At 38.6% G+C, this 18,915-nt stretch overlaps 1 protein-coding gene across 2 annotated transcripts in view; it reads left to right on the top strand.

The window, feature by feature from the left end:
- FBXO11 (F-box protein 11) overlaps positions 1–18,915 on the top strand; it is a 77,426-nt gene that overhangs the window by 37,318 nt on the left and 21,193 nt on the right. The window contains exons 2-9 of one of the 2 annotated variants that reach the window (XM_034061209.1): positions 2,773–2,900; positions 3,016–3,097; positions 9,641–9,782; positions 11,099–11,228; positions 12,289–12,372; positions 12,455–12,587; positions 16,649–16,755; positions 16,854–16,965. In XM_034061209.1, the coding sequence (XP_033917100.1) occupies positions 2,773–2,900; positions 3,016–3,097; positions 9,641–9,782; positions 11,099–11,228; positions 12,289–12,372; positions 12,455–12,587; positions 16,649–16,755; positions 16,854–16,965 (918 nt within the window). Of the gene's footprint in view, positions 1–2,772; positions 2,901–3,015; positions 3,098–9,637; positions 9,783–11,098; positions 11,229–12,288; positions 12,373–12,454; positions 12,588–16,648; positions 16,756–16,853; positions 16,966–18,915 lie in introns of both variants that reach the window. The other variant, XM_034061208.1, reaches the window with a different exon arrangement.

The following is an 18,915-nucleotide window of genomic DNA, read 5'->3' as shown; positions in this document are numbered from 1 at the left end:
CTATCAAGGGATCAGAATTCTGTCCTTTGATTTATTTCTTTTCTTCCTCCTATTTGCTTTGCTTTTGCCGTGTTTCATGTGGCAATTCTGAGCTATTGTACTGACCATCCAGAACGGGGTGGGGAGCTGTCATTTTGTATCTTAATGCAAAATAGGAGAAAAAGCTTAAGGGCAGGACACTGAAAATCCCTGAGTACCATGCTTCTGGGGATAGTAACAGCAGAAATCACAATTATTGTATCAGATATTAAATAGATGTGAGGGGTGAGAAGTAGATATGTGCTGCAGTGTTCTGATGCTTTGCTATCAGACAGCCTTGCTGCTGGTGGTGTCTGCCTGCATTCCTTGTGGTGGGGCCCACCTCGAGCCCTGCCCTGGTTTCAGCTGTAACAGTTATTTTTCCTCCCAGTAGCTGGTGCAGGGCTGTGTTTTGACTTTAGTCTGAGAACAGTACTGATAGCACACCAGTGTTTTAGTTGTTGATAAGTTATGCTTACTCTGATCAAGGACTCTTCAGTTTCTCATGCCCTGCCAGTGAGGAGGGGCACAAGAAGCTGGGAGGGAGCAGAGACAAGACACCTGACCCAAACTAGCCAAAGGGGTATTCCATACTACAGCACATCATGCCCAGTATATAAGCCAGGGGAGTCACCCAGAAGGGACCATGCTGCTGGGGTAGGTCTGGGCATCTATCGGCGATGTGGTGAGCAGTTGTATTGTGCATTACTTGTGTTTTCTGAGCTTTCGTTTCTTCTCTTGTTGTTTCCTATTACTATCATTATTGTTATTGTTGGTATTCTTTCTTTTATTCTTTAATTATTAAACTGTTCTTAACGTGGGGGATTTACATTCTTTCAATTCTCCTCCTCATTCCTCCTGGGGGGGTGAGTGAGTGACTGCATGGTGCTGATTTAACAGCTGGGTTTAAACTGTGACAGACCCAAGGCTCCTTTTCTGCCCTGACGTATAAGGGAAGGCTGGGAACTCTCCTGTAGCACTTTCTCTCTTCTGTCTGCTGATATCTTGTTAAATTGTTCAGGTACTTTTGACAGGCAGGTAAAATTAGGTAACTGAATTGTGGGTGTACAGCGGGTCTGCTCTGGGGTCAGTAACCTTCCACAGGTGTGCGATGCCAGTGCTGGACCAGGCACTTCTTAACAGGAAAACGCACTGCAGTTCCTTTATCACTGTCCTCTAGTTTTTTTCTGTAATGCATAAATATTTTGCCTTCATAGGCAGAGAAATACTGAGATGCTAGTGAGGCACATCATGTCTATAGAAGACAAGGGAGAGGGAGAGTGAGCTAGCTTCTAGCTGAAGTTACAGAGGTTGCCTCTCTTATTTTAAGAGAGCGGTGGCTTTTTGGTACAAGTTTAATAGTTCACTTCTGTCCTTAAATCTTGTGCTGTTGCTGCAGAAGGGGTAGAGGGGTGGTGGTTCATTCCCAGTCGTGTGGTCTTGTCCCCTCCTTGCACAGAGCAGGAGTAGCTGCTGAGCTGGCTGAAGGCTGATCATGGAGGTTTTCAGGTGGATTAATGAGCTGATGACGCTCTCCTAGATTGTCCTGAGCTGACTGTGTGAAGTGGCACACGTGCCACCAGCTAACTCCATCCTTTTACCAGCTTCTGTCATCTATTTAGATGTCCTGGCAGTGTTCATGATATAAGGCATTTATAAATACCTGCTGAGGTAGATGATAAATTTGGACCAGAAAAGAGCAGGAGGACACTGGAATAGCTTTTTCTTCGGAATTTTGTTGGTTAGCTGTCACAGATATAGCAGCTTGGGCTGTGATGGCATGCATCCTGTATAAATGCAGTGGTTTATAATTTATGTCAAAGCTCACCCCCTCCCAACAAAACAACCCACAGGAAAATAATGATATTGGGATCATGACACGCATCTGTAAAAGTTTTAAAACTGCTTTCATTTGTGTTTTTAAACAGACTGGTTTAATATTTGAAGGATAGAGGGGTTTATGGGGGGGTGTTGTTGGTTTGGTGTGGTGTTTACATCTGTCTCTTCACTGAAATACATTCAGGAAAACTGCTTACTGAATGGTATCACTTTTCTGGCTATCACTTTTACATCATTGAAATGAATTAAAAAAACCCTTATTCACCACACTTTCTGCACTTTTTGGTGGGGTGCAATTTTTGTTAGTTTTTAAGGGTTTGGAGAAAATACAGTCTTTTACAGCATAATTTAGATAAACAGAGTGCATGTGTTTAAAGCTGTCTCCATTTTACAGAAGCATTTGTATGCTGGCCTAGGCTATTCCTGAAATGTTTGGGGAAAATTCTGCCTTGAGTTTTGTACGAAATGCTGTGTTTACTAAAGGATTTCTTGATAACACCTGGTTAATAATTGAAGCTCCAGCATTCCTGGTTATGCTGGTAGCGTTAGGTCAAAAATTTGAGGTGATGAGGTTATGGAATTAGCACAGTGAGTACAAAGCGCATGCTTGCGGAGAAACTGAAAGCCTAGGTTTTTGTGGGGGTTTTTTTTTGGTGGTTTTGGGTTTTTTGAGTGGCTTTTGGTATAGCTGCTGTGTACATATGAGAACAGAAGTTACTTCATGTATACTTTCTCATGTAATTTTATGTATGCTGTGTATATGTTCTGATTTCCCCACACTCCCCACCAAAAGCTCTCTGAGCTCTAGCACTACTACTGACTGGATGCCTATATCTGAAAATTTCTGTAGCCTTTTTCTGGTATAACTCAAAACTTCAATCCCAATTGGCAAATTCTCTTTTTTTCTGTTGACAGATGATGATGTACCTGCAGATATGGTTGCAGAAGAATCAGGTCCTGGTGCACAAAATAGTCCATACCAACTTCGCAGAAAAACTCTTCTACCTAAAAGAACAGCTTGCCCTACAAAGAGCAGCATGGAGGTAACTTGTTTGATTTTTAATTGTAAAGTAAATCTTACTGGTTTAAGAACAGCAAGAACAGTACTTTTCACAAGCTACCTAATGATTGAACTGATTCTTATTTATTTCATTAAAGGGTGCCTCCACTTCAGCTACTGAAAACTTTGGTCACCGAGCTAAACGTGCAAGAGTATCTGGAAAGTCCCAGGATTTATCAGGTAAGAACTTTTTGTAGAAAAAAGGGGGTGGAGAAGGAGGGGTGGAGACATCATTTAACTTCACACACCCACAAACCACCCCCAAACTTAGATTTCCTTTCTGTCCTCCAACCAAGAAACAGCAGTGAAAAAACAGCTGCAGACTTGTTCTGAACTTCAGACTTGGAAGGATGAATTTAACCTGATATTTAGAATCTGATCCTTCAGTCTGGCATAGAATCATAGAATAGTTAGGATTGGAAAGGACCTCAAGATCATCTAGTTCCAACCCCCCTGCCATGGGCATGTTGCAGGCATGTTGGTTTGGGGTTTTTTGGTTTTGTTCTGGTTTTGTTTGGGTTTTTTATTCTCCTTGGAATGCTGTGTAGATGTATCCAAGCTGCTGTTAGAAGCAGTAATGCTGCAGTGGTGCAGTACTCTGACTAGGCGTATTTACTGTTTCTCATGTTGATGTATTGTTCCAGTATATTGTTTAGAGGTAGTGTCAGTGTGTCATTAGAGCACCTAATTGTGGAGAGAGGAAGAGAATTTATGTGTGCTTGTAAGTAAAAAAAATTACACATACTTATAGGTACTAACAAATGTATGTGTACATTGTATAATAAACACATATGTGCAGTACATGTGTATAGAATTGTGTGTGAACATGCACATACGTATATTTATACACACACACACACACACATATATATATATAGACATACATACCCTACTTGTTTTCTTTTTCTGCATCATTTTTTCAGTCTCTGTTTCTTTTTGTCTCCTGGCACACTCTTTAGTTCCAGGAGGTCTGCTGTCATTCTTCCCTGGAAAATCAACACCAGCTCTTGCAAACTCCCATTGATGTGGTTTCTGTTGCTTTTCTTGTTTGTCATATTGGGGTTTTGTTTGTTTGTTTAGGGCTTTTTTTTTGTTTTTAGTCCATGTCTCCCTTAACTTTGTGAATTAAAACTGAGCAGCTGGCACAAGGCTTTGGTCCATTTTGATTGCTTCTGTTGAAGTCTGTTCTTTCTGGCTTCTCACCTTCTCCACAGTGTAGATTTTCCCTTTCAAGCCCCCCATTAACTCTTATAATTTCCGCAACTGTTTAAGAATCATTTGATGTCAGATTCACATCCTTGGAACAACCAGAACAAACTGAACGCCAGCCTGTGCCATTCTACTTACAGTTTCATTTCCTGATTTGATATCTGAAGCCGTGTGCAAACTCATCTTGTCATAGACTCAGTTTCTCTTGCTAGTTCTTAGGGTTTTTTTCAAAGTCATTCACTTTTCATGTTTTCTTCCGTATGCTTGTACTTGCCTTCTTGCTTCAGAGAAGGTATGTGATTTGACTTCTGTGGTATAAATTACAGGATGAAAGACACTGATTTCCAAAGGAGTTCTCCATGCTTTGACTGCACATTCGTTTTGTTATATTCTTGAGTTCATGTGAGGAAAGACTGGGGGGGCTTCTCCATCATGGAAGTACCAGAAGAATTGTAATCAATGATTTTATTATTGTACTTTTAAAGTTGTATTCAAACCAATTGCAATCTAACAAGAGTGTTCTTCTTAACCCATTTTCTATTAATCTCCTTCCCGGTATGAAGGATGGTTATTTTTTATTTTCCCAATTGAGTTCCAGAAGTAATTTTCTAGATTTGTACAGGTATTGATTGCAGTGAGATTTCCCCATACACACACAGTTTTTGTTAGCATCGATAATGATAGCTGTTGTGACTGAGTTGTAAGCATGAGACTTTCTGGATTGCTATCAGTGGAGATTGTATATTGTCATCTGGAACATATAGCTGCTTTTTTCAGAACTGTAGGTGAAATGAAAGCGTGGGATTAGAAACACAGGATCGTGTTGGTGGAGAACCATTCCTTCTCACATGGACTCTGAGTTGAAAATTTGGGTGGAAATGAAAGGAGAAATGGAGTCAGTTCATTTCCAACTGGAGTGGAGCCAGTAGCTGGAAAAACAGAAGACTATTGCTTATTTTAGTACTGATCTCAGAATTACTGCTGCTGAGAGAGAGTTGCCATTTCAAATTGTAAGGGGGGAAAAAAAACAGTCTCTGATACTGTCACAAAGAACACATTAGAATTTTGAAATATTGATGTATTTTTTTTCCTACCATTTTGCAGCTCTGCCCTGTGACGGGCACCAAGTTCTTCAATCCCGAGACAGATTAGTGAATATACAAGAATCTTGATGGGAAAGCAACACGTAGAAATGTAGAAAATAGAAATTTTAGAATACAAAAAATACAGAAACCAAAAATTTAGTCAGGAAATAGATATGATGGAGCTGTGCTGCTTGCATCACAGCTGACTGGTAAACTTCCAAAGTCAGCATTTGTTAGACATCTGTAGAAAACATTTACAGCATTTAGATCTCATTGATCCAAATATTTGTTTCATATGCTAATACCGTATTTATTGATTTACAGAAAGATTGCAATTCACTACACTCTGACAGTTTCCTTACATTACCTCAACTGTAAATGTATGCTTCTGCTTACTGGGATATTTCAGTCTTCACTGCCACTTGTCATGTCATTCTAATCCAGGGTTTTAATCATTTGATGTACTCTTCCTTTTTGTTTATTACTGCGTAGGTTCCTTCCTCTCTTGCTTTAAGATCACTACATTTGCATAACCATTTTATACTGGGCAGTTCTTGCAGACTTAACCATCTTTGGCAGGCTTCAGTTCAGAGATGATTTCTTCCTTTTCTCTGAACTACAGAGTTTCAGAAGGTACTGAGAACCCTGAGTTACTGGGTCACTCAGTGGTTATTCTGTACAGTAGATACATGCACTGCTCGTAGGTCACAGAACTTACTGCCTTTTAAATTTATATTTTTCTTTTCCTGTTGATTTATCAGGTATTTTTCCCAAGAATACTGCATGCTATATTTTCTGACATATTTCTACTTCTTAATAAGAAAGTATTTTCACTAAATGCCTTCTTATGGAACAAAAGCTGTTTGTCTCCATCTTCTCCATTAAAATTGACATAAAAGTTACCACTACAAGGTATAACTTACAATTTGGGTTTCATGGATGGCATTCTTTGTCTTTGTACAAAGAAGGTAATTAGCTTTCAGGCAGCTTTTTCTCCACTTTGTCTTGGTATTACTGTCACTAGTTTCTGTTTATTAAATGGTCAGAATTGAACTGAATTGACTTCACACATATCCTGTGGAAACAGAATGACATAATCGGTTGTGGTTCTAATTTTCAGTTATCTAGTATATTAGCATTTTATTAAAATCATAAATAGTTCAACTGTTAGCATCTGTTAGGGCAAAGATAAAGATTGGTGAATTTGGTTTTATTTTTATTCTTATCTATTTTCAGCACTTGGAAAACTGACAATTTTTTATTATTAATTTTTTTAAGTAAGAATATGCATTTGTATGTATTTAACCTTCACCTTGTCAATAGCCGTAAATCTGTCAGGAGTAGCAGCACATAAAAGCTTCTGATTTGATGACCACAGAAATGTTTAAACCATTTTGGCTTATTTTCGTAAATTGAGAGGAAGAACATGTTGAATGCATCCTGGCTTTGACAGATTACGGAAAGACACCCAAAAGGTGACAGTGAATTCATAAAACAAAAGCGTGGCTGTCTTAGACCCGGGGGGTATTCAAGACTTCACATTAAGAGGCAAATTACCTTTTTTTTCAAATGATACTGGAGAATTCTACCTAGTAATCACTGTATCAGTGATTTGAGTGGAGAAATCTTAAATCAGCCCCTGCTTCTGAATTGAGTAGAAGGGCAGTTTCAATCCCTCTTTTCTATGGATTTTGGATAAAGGTGGGTTAGGATAGCAAACACCTCTAAAATCACTGTCTTAATTTTGCAAGCAGAGCCTAGGCTTCCAAATAAATACAATTCAAAAACTTGCTGGGTTTGGGAGACCTTGTTCTGGCTTGATCTTTCTATTTATTATAATTGAAGAAGGTTTTTGGCACTTACAAGGTTAGTCTCTACTCTTTGTTGTAAGGAAACGCATCTGGATTTCAATTTCTGTCTTGAGATAGGGCCTAGAGACTATGAACTGCTGAGTAGTGGGGGGCATTACACTAGTGAACTTCCCCCTTCAATTAAAGAATAATCGAGGTCCTAACATATATAAACTTAAAGAAAGAAAAGTTTCTGCAGTTCATTTAGGAAAGTAACTGGATGTCTTGGGAAGATCAGATTGTATGCCTCAGGGGTTTGTGCGTTAAAAGGAGAAGACAGGTTGTGGAAGGCTGTAAGGATTTACTGCCTTGCATTCACAGTATCGCATTTCAGCTTGTGAGACAGTAGAAGACTGTATCTCCACATCGACTTGGAAAGCTACCGGAAAAAGATGAATTCAGAAGGAATGTCCAATTATCCTGTTACGCATATCAAGGGTTATTAGGACTGTATAATGAATTGCTGCTCCCTGTTTGACACAGGAAAGAACCTTTATTATCTCCAGTGGAAAAGGACCTTTTAAAGCCGGCATTGACCATGTGCACAAGACTTTTTTGGTGATGCCCAGCCATGCTCACCTCGTGAACTCCTGGTATATGGTCCCCAGACTTTGGGCTCTTCAGGTGTCTGTTGAGCCTGAGGTCTTTCCAGACCACTTGCTCTTTATTCATTTTGCTAACTTGCTGTCTTCAGTCTGGCTTGTTAGATCCTGAAGGGAACCATCTTTGCCAGTTTCTGGGCATTCGTTCCTGTATCCTTTCTTGTGCTAACACTTCTGTAGCTTGCAGTGAACCACAACAAGGAGCTGATCCATAAAAGAATTAGTTTAGATGGGTAAGGATGAGGAAAAAAATAGATCTGTTTTACTCTGCCATGGTCAGTGCTGCCAACTTAAAGGGTACTTCAGGAACTCATAGCTGTGGGCATGTGGAATAGTGACTCTCATCCTTTTTGTACAGTGTAGCTTTTTGTTGAAGTGGCCTGTACCTATAGCTTACAACTGTAAGATATATAACTGTTGAGAGCAGCTATCAGTCCATTAAATAAATGCCCTTGTAACAGCATAGAGGAAATCAGTGTTTGTGAATCACCAAGGTGATGCTTGTACAATGTATCTTGTACATGTACAATGTATCTGTATTCAAGTGTCACCAATGTGATATTTGCACAAAGCAAGAAGAGGTTATGTAAAAGTCACTACAAAGTCAAATATTTCAGCATTTCTGCTAACTGCTCTGACTGCAGATATAAGCACAAAACCTTGCCAAACCAGCTATAATCAGTTAGTCTATAGTACACAGGTTCTGGTGATGTGGTCTACAGACCACAGCTCGGCATCTTCATAACAACCACCATTCTGGTCTGTGTGTTTCATATCTTCACTCTCTTCTAGTTGGAAATAACATGAGTATTCATGCTCATTTGTCGAAGGAAGACTTGGGGCTTATCTTTTTTTTTGTGTGTGTGGAATCTCATATGGAAACTGTTTTCAGAATGTTTATTTCCTCAAATCTAGTAAGTTATCTTTTTGAGGGTCACTTTAGTAGTCTGTGAAAGCCAGAATCACAATTCTGTTGCTCCCTAGGTTCAGATGTTCTAGGAAAAACTGAATAATGCAAAGGGCATTACATGGATGTAATTGCATTATGAATGTTGCAGGAGCTTTTAATGCCTTCCATACAAATCCTCTGAACTTTGGAAGCTGTTCTGAATGGTTTTGCCTAAAAAAGGATCCTAAAGACAACAAAACAAATGACCTGTGCAGAGAGACCTCTGCTGCTGTGAGGATACCTGCCACAGAGGGGTCTTGGGAGAATACGAACTGCAAATGGGGGTTTCCCTGTATGAGCTCTCATATTTAGAGCATGCATGTGCCTAAGAGCAGGGGTTTAACAAAGCACACTCACATTGCCACAAGATACAGGAACAGTTTCCTCGGACCTCTCTCAGGACATACATCTGGCAAGGCTAATGCTGCTTCTGGCTTGGATTTTCCTTTTTAAAAGAGAGTATAAATGGGAGTAGGTGGAAGGAGGATATTTGAACTGTTGCTGGCTACTGGTTTCCTGCATCCCAAAAGATGTTCTCTTTCCTTATATGCACTGCGGGAGAAAAGGAGATTTTACTAGTAGCTTTTTGAGATGGTCACTATTTCTGGGTAAATTCCTTTGTGTTTGAAGACATTTGCAGAGATTTTGATGTTGGGATTAATTCTTATTGTTGTTATTATTGTCACAACAAAGCTAATAGTGAGAAGCCAGTATATCTGGAACATATACATTAGCCTTCTTAATGTCTGCCATTGTATGCACATTGATTCCTCCAATAGGAAAGGTGAAGTAAGCATTTTTGAAAGAGGAAGACTATAATTTCTACCTGAATCCAGAGTCAAGTGTTTGCCTCTTTTATGCCTTAGCTTTACATGAAAATATACTTCAGAAATCAAAAAAAGCTGCTTTGAGGTTGTTGATGTTTAAAACGGGAATCTTTCAGATGACATATTGGTGATCTGGTTTAGTCAGAATTTGGGCTGATTAAATATGTCAATAATCTTACATCGATTACTGTTCATTAGCAGCACCTGCAGAGCAGTATCTTCAGGAGAAGTTGCCAGATGAAGTGGTTCTAAAGATCTTCTCCTACCTGCTAGAGCAGGATCTCTGTAGAGCAGCTTGTGTGTGTAAACGCTTCAGTGAGCTGGCTAATGATCCCATTTTGTGGTAAGTGAAATGCTATTGCTCATTATCTTGAGGAAAAACTAGATGTGCAGCATGAAATGTCAGTACAATAGAGAAATTGAAATGTTGGTTGCAATTAGCTGATATAAAGCCAATTGTATTTTAATACCTCTGGCTTACTTCAGTGTTATTTGTAACGTAGGAATGTCTGGTTATCTGTGTGAAGCAGTAAAACTTTTATTTCTCTTGTAGTGTAGATACTAGTTAAATAATGGCTGTCTTAAAAATCAGTGAGGCATTCCTTCAGTAACCACATCTTTGCTTCTTCCCCCCTCTTTAACCTTTTTCAGGCTTCTGTGGGAATGGTGTGATGCAGAAGAATCAACACATTCCTTAATGTTAGATGCAAGTTTTGCCTGGTGTTACTTAGATGGCTTGTTTGGTTTGCTTTGGTTTAATAATTGGATACACAGACTGGTTCTCCCCCATATGAATCCATCTTGCCCATGGGTTATTGAGAGCTTGGAGAAATGGGATCTAAATTTATATTTTTTTACAAAAGAAAAATTAACACCTGTTTCTTGACCTTTTATTTTTATTAAGAATAAGACTTTAAGAATAAAATTTCAATATAACATAGCAAAAATGCCTTCCTCCCCACCCCCTTCTCTCTTTTCTCTCTTACTGTCCTAAAGACAGTTTTGGGTATGTCTTGTCAGATGAATTACAATTACTGAGATTCAGTGCCATCCTGTAAGTCTGGGCTTAATATCAGCAGGCTCAGGCTCTGCTATTATTTGTATTCTGGCACTAATCAAAAGAAACCAATTGCTGTGTGCTATTTTCTTCTTTTTAAGCTACTGTAATGTGTCCACTGATGAACTCTTTTTGGAATACAGTGCATAGTTTGTTCTCTGTGAATACATCGTATTTTTTTTCCAGCCTTTTTTTGGCAAGGTGAGAAGAGGTGACATGTTTTGTATTAAGTTTTGTTGTTCTTATGCTACTAGCTTTTCCAAGTGTTAAAGTAATGCTGAAATTAATATGCAGTTAGAATCTGATTTCTCAAACAGTGTAACTAGCTGCTGAAGTTTCTCCATGGCAATTACATATTGAGAATTCTTCTGCTTGGATCATGAAACACATGCCAGGATTTTTCTTAGAAATGCACAGAAGTTGGTCTAACACGAAAAAACAATGTTTTTGAAGTGTTTGGTAGTGATCTTGGTCAAATTTACTGTCACAGACTGGCAAATACTGTTGAGAAAACCCAGTTTTTAACATTTGATGTATATATTAAAGCAGAATAGTAATCAGAAATATACTAATTTTCTTTTCTGCTTGACACTTCTGCTCAGGAAAAGATTGTATATGGAAGTATTTGAGTACACTCGTCCCATGATGCATCCTGAACCTGGAAAATTTTATCAGATTAATCCAGAAGAATATGAACATCCAAATCCCTGGAAAGAAAGCTTTCAGCAACTGGTAACAGTAGCATTCATTTATATTCCGATTTTAAAATGGTTTATACAAGTAAGAACCCCAACTTTTGAAATGTGGCTGATTAATAGTAATGATTTCAACTTTAGTCTTTAAAATGTTGGGACTGAGGCGGTAGGGAGAGATTCTTGTATTGTGTTATGCAATAGGGGGATATCTAAAGTTATTTCATGGTTTGAGGCACACTTTAGGGAGAGACACATCACGGTAAAGTGGAGCACTTGAGCATCCAGCTCTTCTATTTTATGTCTTCCTCATGTTTTGCATCACTGAAATTTTGTGGAAGAGATTGTCATGGCCTGTGGCTTGCAAATAAACTTTGAATATATTGTTGCTGTCATACATTACTGAACTAGTGTGTGTGCTGGTTGTCAGATTTGTATGCATTCCCTAGTAAACCAAACAGTATATTGATAATATCATTTAGGCTTAAATAGCGATTTACAGCTGATGTGACTGGAGCTGAACAAGTTACCTTTAAGACACGTGATTGAACCTTCAGTCCAAAGTCTCAAAGGTATTGTAAAAATGGCTTGGCGTAATATCTGAAAAACATAAGTAAGGGAAATATGTATCCAGGTGAGTGTGTTATAAAATTCTATGTGTGATTGGTTAGTAAAATTCTGAAGCTTGTTGAGGGCGAGGTTCATTCTGTACTCCATCAAAAGTGAAGGAATAGCATTCTTTTTCCTTTGCCATAGAATTGTAGTTTGTTTTGTGGCAAGCTGCTAGAAAATCAAAAGATGAACATAAGAACATCTGCTGTGGAGCAGATAAGGTACAAGAGGCTTTTCAGTCACTTCAGAGGCTTGTGGCTATGTAAGTAGGTTAGCTTCTTGGCTTAGTCAGTCACTTAGGCTCAGACTTTTTCTGATGGTGCCATTTCAAACTGAGTGCCTAATATGGGAGGTCAGAATACGATCCTTAGTCCCTGGAACAAACTGATACCAGCAAATGGCTTGTGAATTAGGGAATTAGTAGATCTCTTGTCTGTGCATTCAGATCCACCTGTCTGCAAGCTTATAAACTATTTTCCTTTTTTCAGTACAAAGGAGCACATGTAAAGCCAGGTTTTGCTGAACACTTCTACAGTAATCCTGCGAGATACAAAGGAAGAGAAAATATGTTGGTATGTTTCTAAAGCAGTTGTTAAGAATATTTCTGTATTTTTGCATAGATACTTCCCTATAAACCTGTTCTTTTTCTTCTAGTATTATGATACTATTGAAGATGCTCTTGGTGGAGTTCAAGAAGCTCATTTTGATGGTCTTATCTTTGTTCACTCTGGTATATATACTGATGAATGGATATATATAGAATCTCCAATCACCATGATCGGTGCAGGTATTTAATCTTTGTCTCAAAGTATGCCTTGTGTTAATTATAACCTTAATTACAAAGTTATTCTGGTTTATTAAATATCCAGTATAAATGCCCATCTTTTTTCATCAGCCTAATAAGTATTTTCTGTACAAGTGTCACAAACTAAAAGGTAGCTGATGCTTCAGATTGAAGTACCATTGTCTGTGTGTTAGTTCTTGGAATAATTTATTTACTGTTTTGTTTCATTAGGATTAAAAAATGAATTTGTCAGGAAGTATACTCAGTTACATGGCTGCAGTTGAAATTTTCAGGTGGCTCTTATGAAATTTGTTTATATATAACCTATCTCCAGAGTAGAATCCAGCAGTGGGAGCAAGCCGAAATTAGTATCTGTCCCATTTTCCTTCAGCATCTTAATTCCATCTCAAGGAAGGAAATGAGAGCATCCAGCAGAAAGATTCTGAGACAGGAAGTTCTTTTCTCTGTTCTCCACCACAAAGGAGAACCTTTGTGGAGAAGGAAGTGTGACTTTTGGAATAGGAAAGCTTTAGGAAGCTGGTATAGGCTAATACATTTGGATGCAAATTGTGGTGCTTGTGGAGCTGTCTGCTTTTTCTGTCCCCACTCTGAGCATGCTAATCCCCAGTAGCATGATAGCATGGTAACAATTTCAGCTGTCTTAATGTCTGGTACACACCTAATTTAAGGGTTCTTAGACCTCTTGCTCCTGTGGTAACCTAAAAGTTATTTTGCTCCCTGCTTTTTCTGAGATTCTGTCTGGGTTGGGGTTTTTTGTTCAGTTAGGGTTTATGTGAGGTGGTGTGTTTCTTTTTGTGGGGTTTGGGGGTGTTGTTTGTGAGGGTTTTGTTGGGTTTTACTTGGTTTTTGTTTCTTCCAAGTCCCTCTTTTCAGGTATCTATCTGTTCTGAATACCAGCTGCTTTGTTCTTCAGCAAGCTTATTCTGGCACTTGCCTGAGGTTCACAGCCTTGGCAGCAAGAACAGTTTTGAGCAATGCAGTCAGATTGTTCCAGTGTTAGCCTTAAAACTTGTCCCTGCAGATCTGCAAGGTGCAGCTGTGTTGGTGCGTTAGTTTATCAGTTCATGACTGCATTTCTGAAGCTCATATCCTGAACTTCCCTGCTTACAGTGCTTTGGTTTGTGCTGTGGAGGCATTTTGGAGCACAAACTGGATTCCTTTTGGATGAGAGTAATCTGAGACATGTTCCTGGAATACTCTTATTGCTCTCTAGTAGTTGGGGTGCATTCAGTCAGAGGGACCAGGCTAGGACTTGTCCAAAGTCAGTGTCTCTTCTACCCTCCCTGTCCTGCAACGCATGTGGTGTGAGTGTCTGACCCACAGCACTACTTCACTCTGTAGTGGCTCTCCTGTCATGCTGCAGTGGTTCCTAATGCAGACGTGGCCTTAGACAAATAACAAAATAACCCCAGCATCTGTTTTCAGATGACAGTTATAGATGCCAGTACAAACAGGGCAAGTTGTATTCCTGAAGTGCTTAAAAATCCAGAAGAAACTGGATCAGCACTGACCTAGGATATAAAATTTCTCTATTACTTCATGAAACTTGAAACTACATCTTTGATATCTGGTTGAACTGCTGCATGTTCTCGGGCTCCTTTTAAGTTTTGAAAGGCCCTCTGCTTTCTCTTCCACTGGAATTAACTAAGCTATTCAGAAAAACAGCTATTTTAACTACAGTTCTTTAAAAGCAAGAGATCTGCATTGTGTATTTTTGTAACAGAATAGCTATCTTGGGGAACAAAACCTCCAAGAGGAATCCAGAAATGCTAGATGTATTTATATTTCAGTTTCTGGCACTGCTGACTCTTCACTTCCTCAGACTTTCTCCACTGAATGGTGAGTGACATTGTAGAGGGAGTCAATTTTCATTTGTCTGGAAAAGAAAACAAATTAAAGTGAACCACTAAGCCTTGGAGAACTTCCTCTTCTCTGTTCAGTCTGGCATGCTTTTCAGAATGGTGGGATTAAGGCAGCACCAAATCTCTCTGCAGTTCTACTCAGATTTCTTTAATAGTTTCTTCTGCTGACCTCTGAAGAAGCACATTATTAGAAATTGAGTTTTGCATACCTTGAGCTTTCATAAAGCTTCTGCTTTCTCATATTAGCAGAAATGTTCTTGCAGAATAATGCCTGTTATTCTGGGTTTGTTCTATTGAAATTTGGGGTTATTTATTTCTTTCCTTTAATACGTAAGGTGTCAGATTGCTACAGGAATAGAAGCCTTACATGGAGAGCTTCTCTCATTCTAGATACAGCCTCTCATCTAATAACTGAGTTTCAGCAGTTGTACTGACACGTGTCCTGATCTGAGAATCTTTACTAAAAAGGTGTTTCCTGTGTTTTTGGAGGACACAGATTTCATTTCCCCCGCTTTATTTTCCATTTGATTTCAATAACGTGCAAGTGAAAAAGGGATTATCAAAGGATTTTCTAAACAAGAAATAAAAATACTAAAAACAATTAGAAGACTTACTGTAGTTTTAAAAGTAGAAAAATCTAAAATGAAGACTGTCATAATTAGGTGTATTTCTTACTTTTGAGTGCCAGAGAACTTTCATATGCCTGAACTTTAAATGTCTGCTGTGCATCTTTGAATAGAAAATTGCATTTTAGTCTAGTTTAGAGCTGTGTTCTTCACTGTAGATTTTACAGCCTGCAAGATCTAGAAGGGCCTCTGCATTTTTTTGCCTGATAGGATTGAAGAGGGTCACAACTGTTTTCTGCAGAAGCTAGTTATTTTTCTGTTAATGCACAGGAAAGTGAAATTGTTCTATCCTTTTTGAGGAATAGAAGAATTTAGAGGCAACGTCCAGTTAATTTTTAATTCTTTAGGTAGTCCCTTATTACATGTTTTCTGTTGAATTATTTCTAGTGTGAAGTGAATAGCGGTATGAAGCAGAGCTAGACTACCTTAAAATATTTGCAGCAATGCAGTAATGAAAGCAGAGATCTGCCTTTTAGATAGCGAGAACAAGTTGGATAATGATGTAAATGTTGCTTCATTCTGGCTGGCACCTTTCTGCTCGAGTGATAAAGAACAGGACATACCACTTGTCTGTTGACACTACAGAAAACAGAAAAATATCTGCTCAAGAGAAATCCTGTGTGTGGGCTCTTCAATAAAATACAGAGTTAAGGGTAAATAGCTGGTCACATTTACATTGGTGTGTCTCAAGCTGGGAATGCTTGAAAATTGCTATCAGATAAGTTACCTGCTATAATATTTTTACATTTCATATATTGAGGAAGGCTTCTTCTGGCTTGCATATTTAATGTGCAGTTTTAAATCAAGCTACCTTGCTTGTGAACGAGTATCATTGAATTTATACTGATGTGAGGCTGTTGTTACCTTGTGCTCCCTCTTCTGGCTGTTGCATACCAATGTCAACATTTCCTTCCTTTGGATTAAAGAAAGAATAGAGCAAAGCCTGCTATTAATACAGGAAATCAAATCACAGATCATGGGAACTTGCAGAGGGACCACTTTGAAACCTTCTGTACATTCAAAAGTATAGTTCAATCTAATTTTGTGAGATTTTTCTTCTAAAGAATGAGGATATCAATTCAAAACTCCTGAATCTTACATTTGAGGAGTATGGGGAGGTCAGTTGTAGGTCATGGGCAGATTCCTGAGTAGTTCTTTAAATTGATTCAGTTTAGTTTTGGAATGTATGTATTTAGCTTTTATTAAAGGGTGTAGAGTACCAAAGAAATTGAACTTAGTAATAGAATTACAGTGCCTCTAGACTGTTATCCATGTTTAAATTGATAATTCAGTTTGTCATAAAGAGTAGCCAGAACTAGCTCTGTACAAGAGATTTATCTCCTGGTACTAGATACTAAATTGGTGCAGGATTGTCTTAGACTAGTTTCTTCATTGTCTTTGAAACTTTGTTTTAAGGTTTTTCTGACAAGAAGACTATTTATGTGCCAGAAATACTGGGTTTTTTTTTCCTTCGTTGTTGTGGACAGAATCTGTAACTCTTGAGGATCTCTTTTCAGTGGCATAAACTGAGACTTAATAAATGTCTTCTTTACAGCACCCGGAAAAGTAGCAGATAAAGTTATAATAGAAAACACTAGAGATTCCACCTTCGTTTTTATGGAGGGTTCTGAAGATGCCTATGTTGGATATATGACAATCAGGGTAAGAATCTCAGATGTCAGCAGAGCTCTCAATAATCTCATTTTCATGTCTGTGCAGTGAAATAAATGCTACATTGTTGTGTTGTCTTCCTTTTTCAGTTCAACCCTGATGACAAATCTGCTCAGCACCACAATGCACATCACTGCTTAGAGATCACCGTGAACTGCAGCCCAATTATAGATCACTGTATTATTCGAAGTACTTGTACGGGTTAGTGGGCTTTTTATTGTTTGGCATTAACACTGTGTTTCAAGTTCCCAAACTAACGAGGGCACACAGAAGCAGCACACAAATCGATTATGATCACTATTGCAACAGTTCATTTTTTGATGCAGGTATTTAATACAAGTCTTGCAAGCAGTTCTTGTCTGGAAATGATGTTACTAGAGGGACTACTTTGCATCCAAGACCTTTGTGATAGTCTGTACTTGGTCTTCTCTTTGAATGAGTTTGGGCTCTGGGCAGTTAAAAACCTGAAAAGTGACAGTTCATATAAACTTACCTGGTTCTGACATGAATACAGTTGTAGCTGGCAGGAGAGAGCATTTGAAGAGGGCACACATGGGACTTTCATGTTAGGTTCATTGTAATATACACTATTTGGTTTGATGGCATGAAACAATCATGAGCTGTAACTGCTACGTTCAATTTCCTGTCAAGAGTGGAATGATTCAACATACTCAGTGTATGAGTTCCCATACAGGCAGAAGAAGTGCAGTGTGGAAAGTTAGACTCATTTCACCCTCTGAGATAATAAGGAATTTATACCGCCTGAACAGGAAAACATTGGTAGTTCAGATTCAGGAAAGAAACAGTTAGACAGTGGTAGGAAGGCTGGGTGGCAGTTCAGTCATTTGGCAGGAGGACATGGCATTTGGCAGTCAACTGCATGCACAACATGGCAAGCTTTAATGGGTTTGAACACAACCAGATGAAATGGATTTAAAGTGAGAAAGAAGAGGTACAGGATAATTAAAGTACTGATTCTTTGCATGGAAATGGCAATATGAACTTTACCCAAGTTCAGGTAGTGAAATGGAGTGGATCAACATAGCAGGCTGTGCGTAAAGGTTAACATAGCTCAACATAGAGGGAAGACAACAAAAGAGATCATCACTGAGATAATAAACCCTACACTTCTCTGGTGTGAAATTTGGAGGAGGAAATGCTGCCAGGAACTGTAAAAAGAATGGTGGAAGGACATCTCTTCTGTTCCTTGCAGAGGAAGATGTGCTCTTTCCTGGAGGTTTCAGGCTATAAACTACACTTTTGGTCAAGGCAGCTCTGTGCCTTGAATCGCCATCTGTTCTATTGGAGGCATAACAGCTAATATGCAAAAGTGCTAAAAAAGAGGAACAAAGGACAGCTAGCTGCTCTCAGTATCTTGAGTTCTTTATTTAATCTCAAATACTGGGAAATTGAAGTATACGGAGAAATGCATACTATTGGTTCCTATCTATCAATATTGGAGACCCTGATAACAAATGAGAAGAATTAGTTTCTTGGATCACATTCAGCTTCGTGAGAAAAGGAGTTTGAAGAGCTGCATGGCTTCATATTGAAACATGTGCTTACAGACAAGCTAGTAGTAGGTCCTGATGTTTTTGTGAAAATTGTTTATCAAAATTAAGCTTTGATTAATTTGTTTTTGGGTTTTTTTTCCATGACCATGTCATTATAGAAGACTAATTCTGAGAATTCTGGATTTTTGCCTGCCTAAGTACTCCGGATTTCTGAATGTTTGCTGCATTGAATTATTGCTCTTCTCCAAAAATCATAATTTCAGGTCCATTTTGGAGGCTGTGTGTAGGCTGTACTATCATCACATATTGATTATTAATCTATATTGATTTTTTTAATCCTACCAAGCCTTGCTCTGACCTACTCAGGAAGTACTGAGTGCCTGTAAAAAGGGAAGAAGAATGGCACCCTGCCAGAAAGGCTGTTTCTAGTGCCATCTCTGAAGTATTGATCCATAAGCATTCACAATTTTCTAGCACAGGCTTGATACCCTTCCTGTAGACCTGCAAATTGCATTAAAGCACATTTTTACATTGGTGTATATAATATGAAAAGATGTGAGCTGTATGTAGTATGGGAAGATGTGAGCTGTCTAAGTATCAGTGCCTTGCTAGTCCAAAGCATCTTTGAAATACTACT

The sequence above is a fragment of the Melopsittacus undulatus genome, chromosome 3, assembly GCF_012275295.1.
Source record: "Melopsittacus undulatus isolate bMelUnd1 chromosome 3, bMelUnd1.mat.Z, whole genome shotgun sequence".
Lineage (NCBI taxonomy): Eukaryota > Metazoa > Chordata > Aves > Psittaciformes > Psittaculidae > Melopsittacus > Melopsittacus undulatus.
Note: the sequence above shows the minus strand (reverse complement) of the source record. Positions and strands in the feature narration are given on the sequence as shown.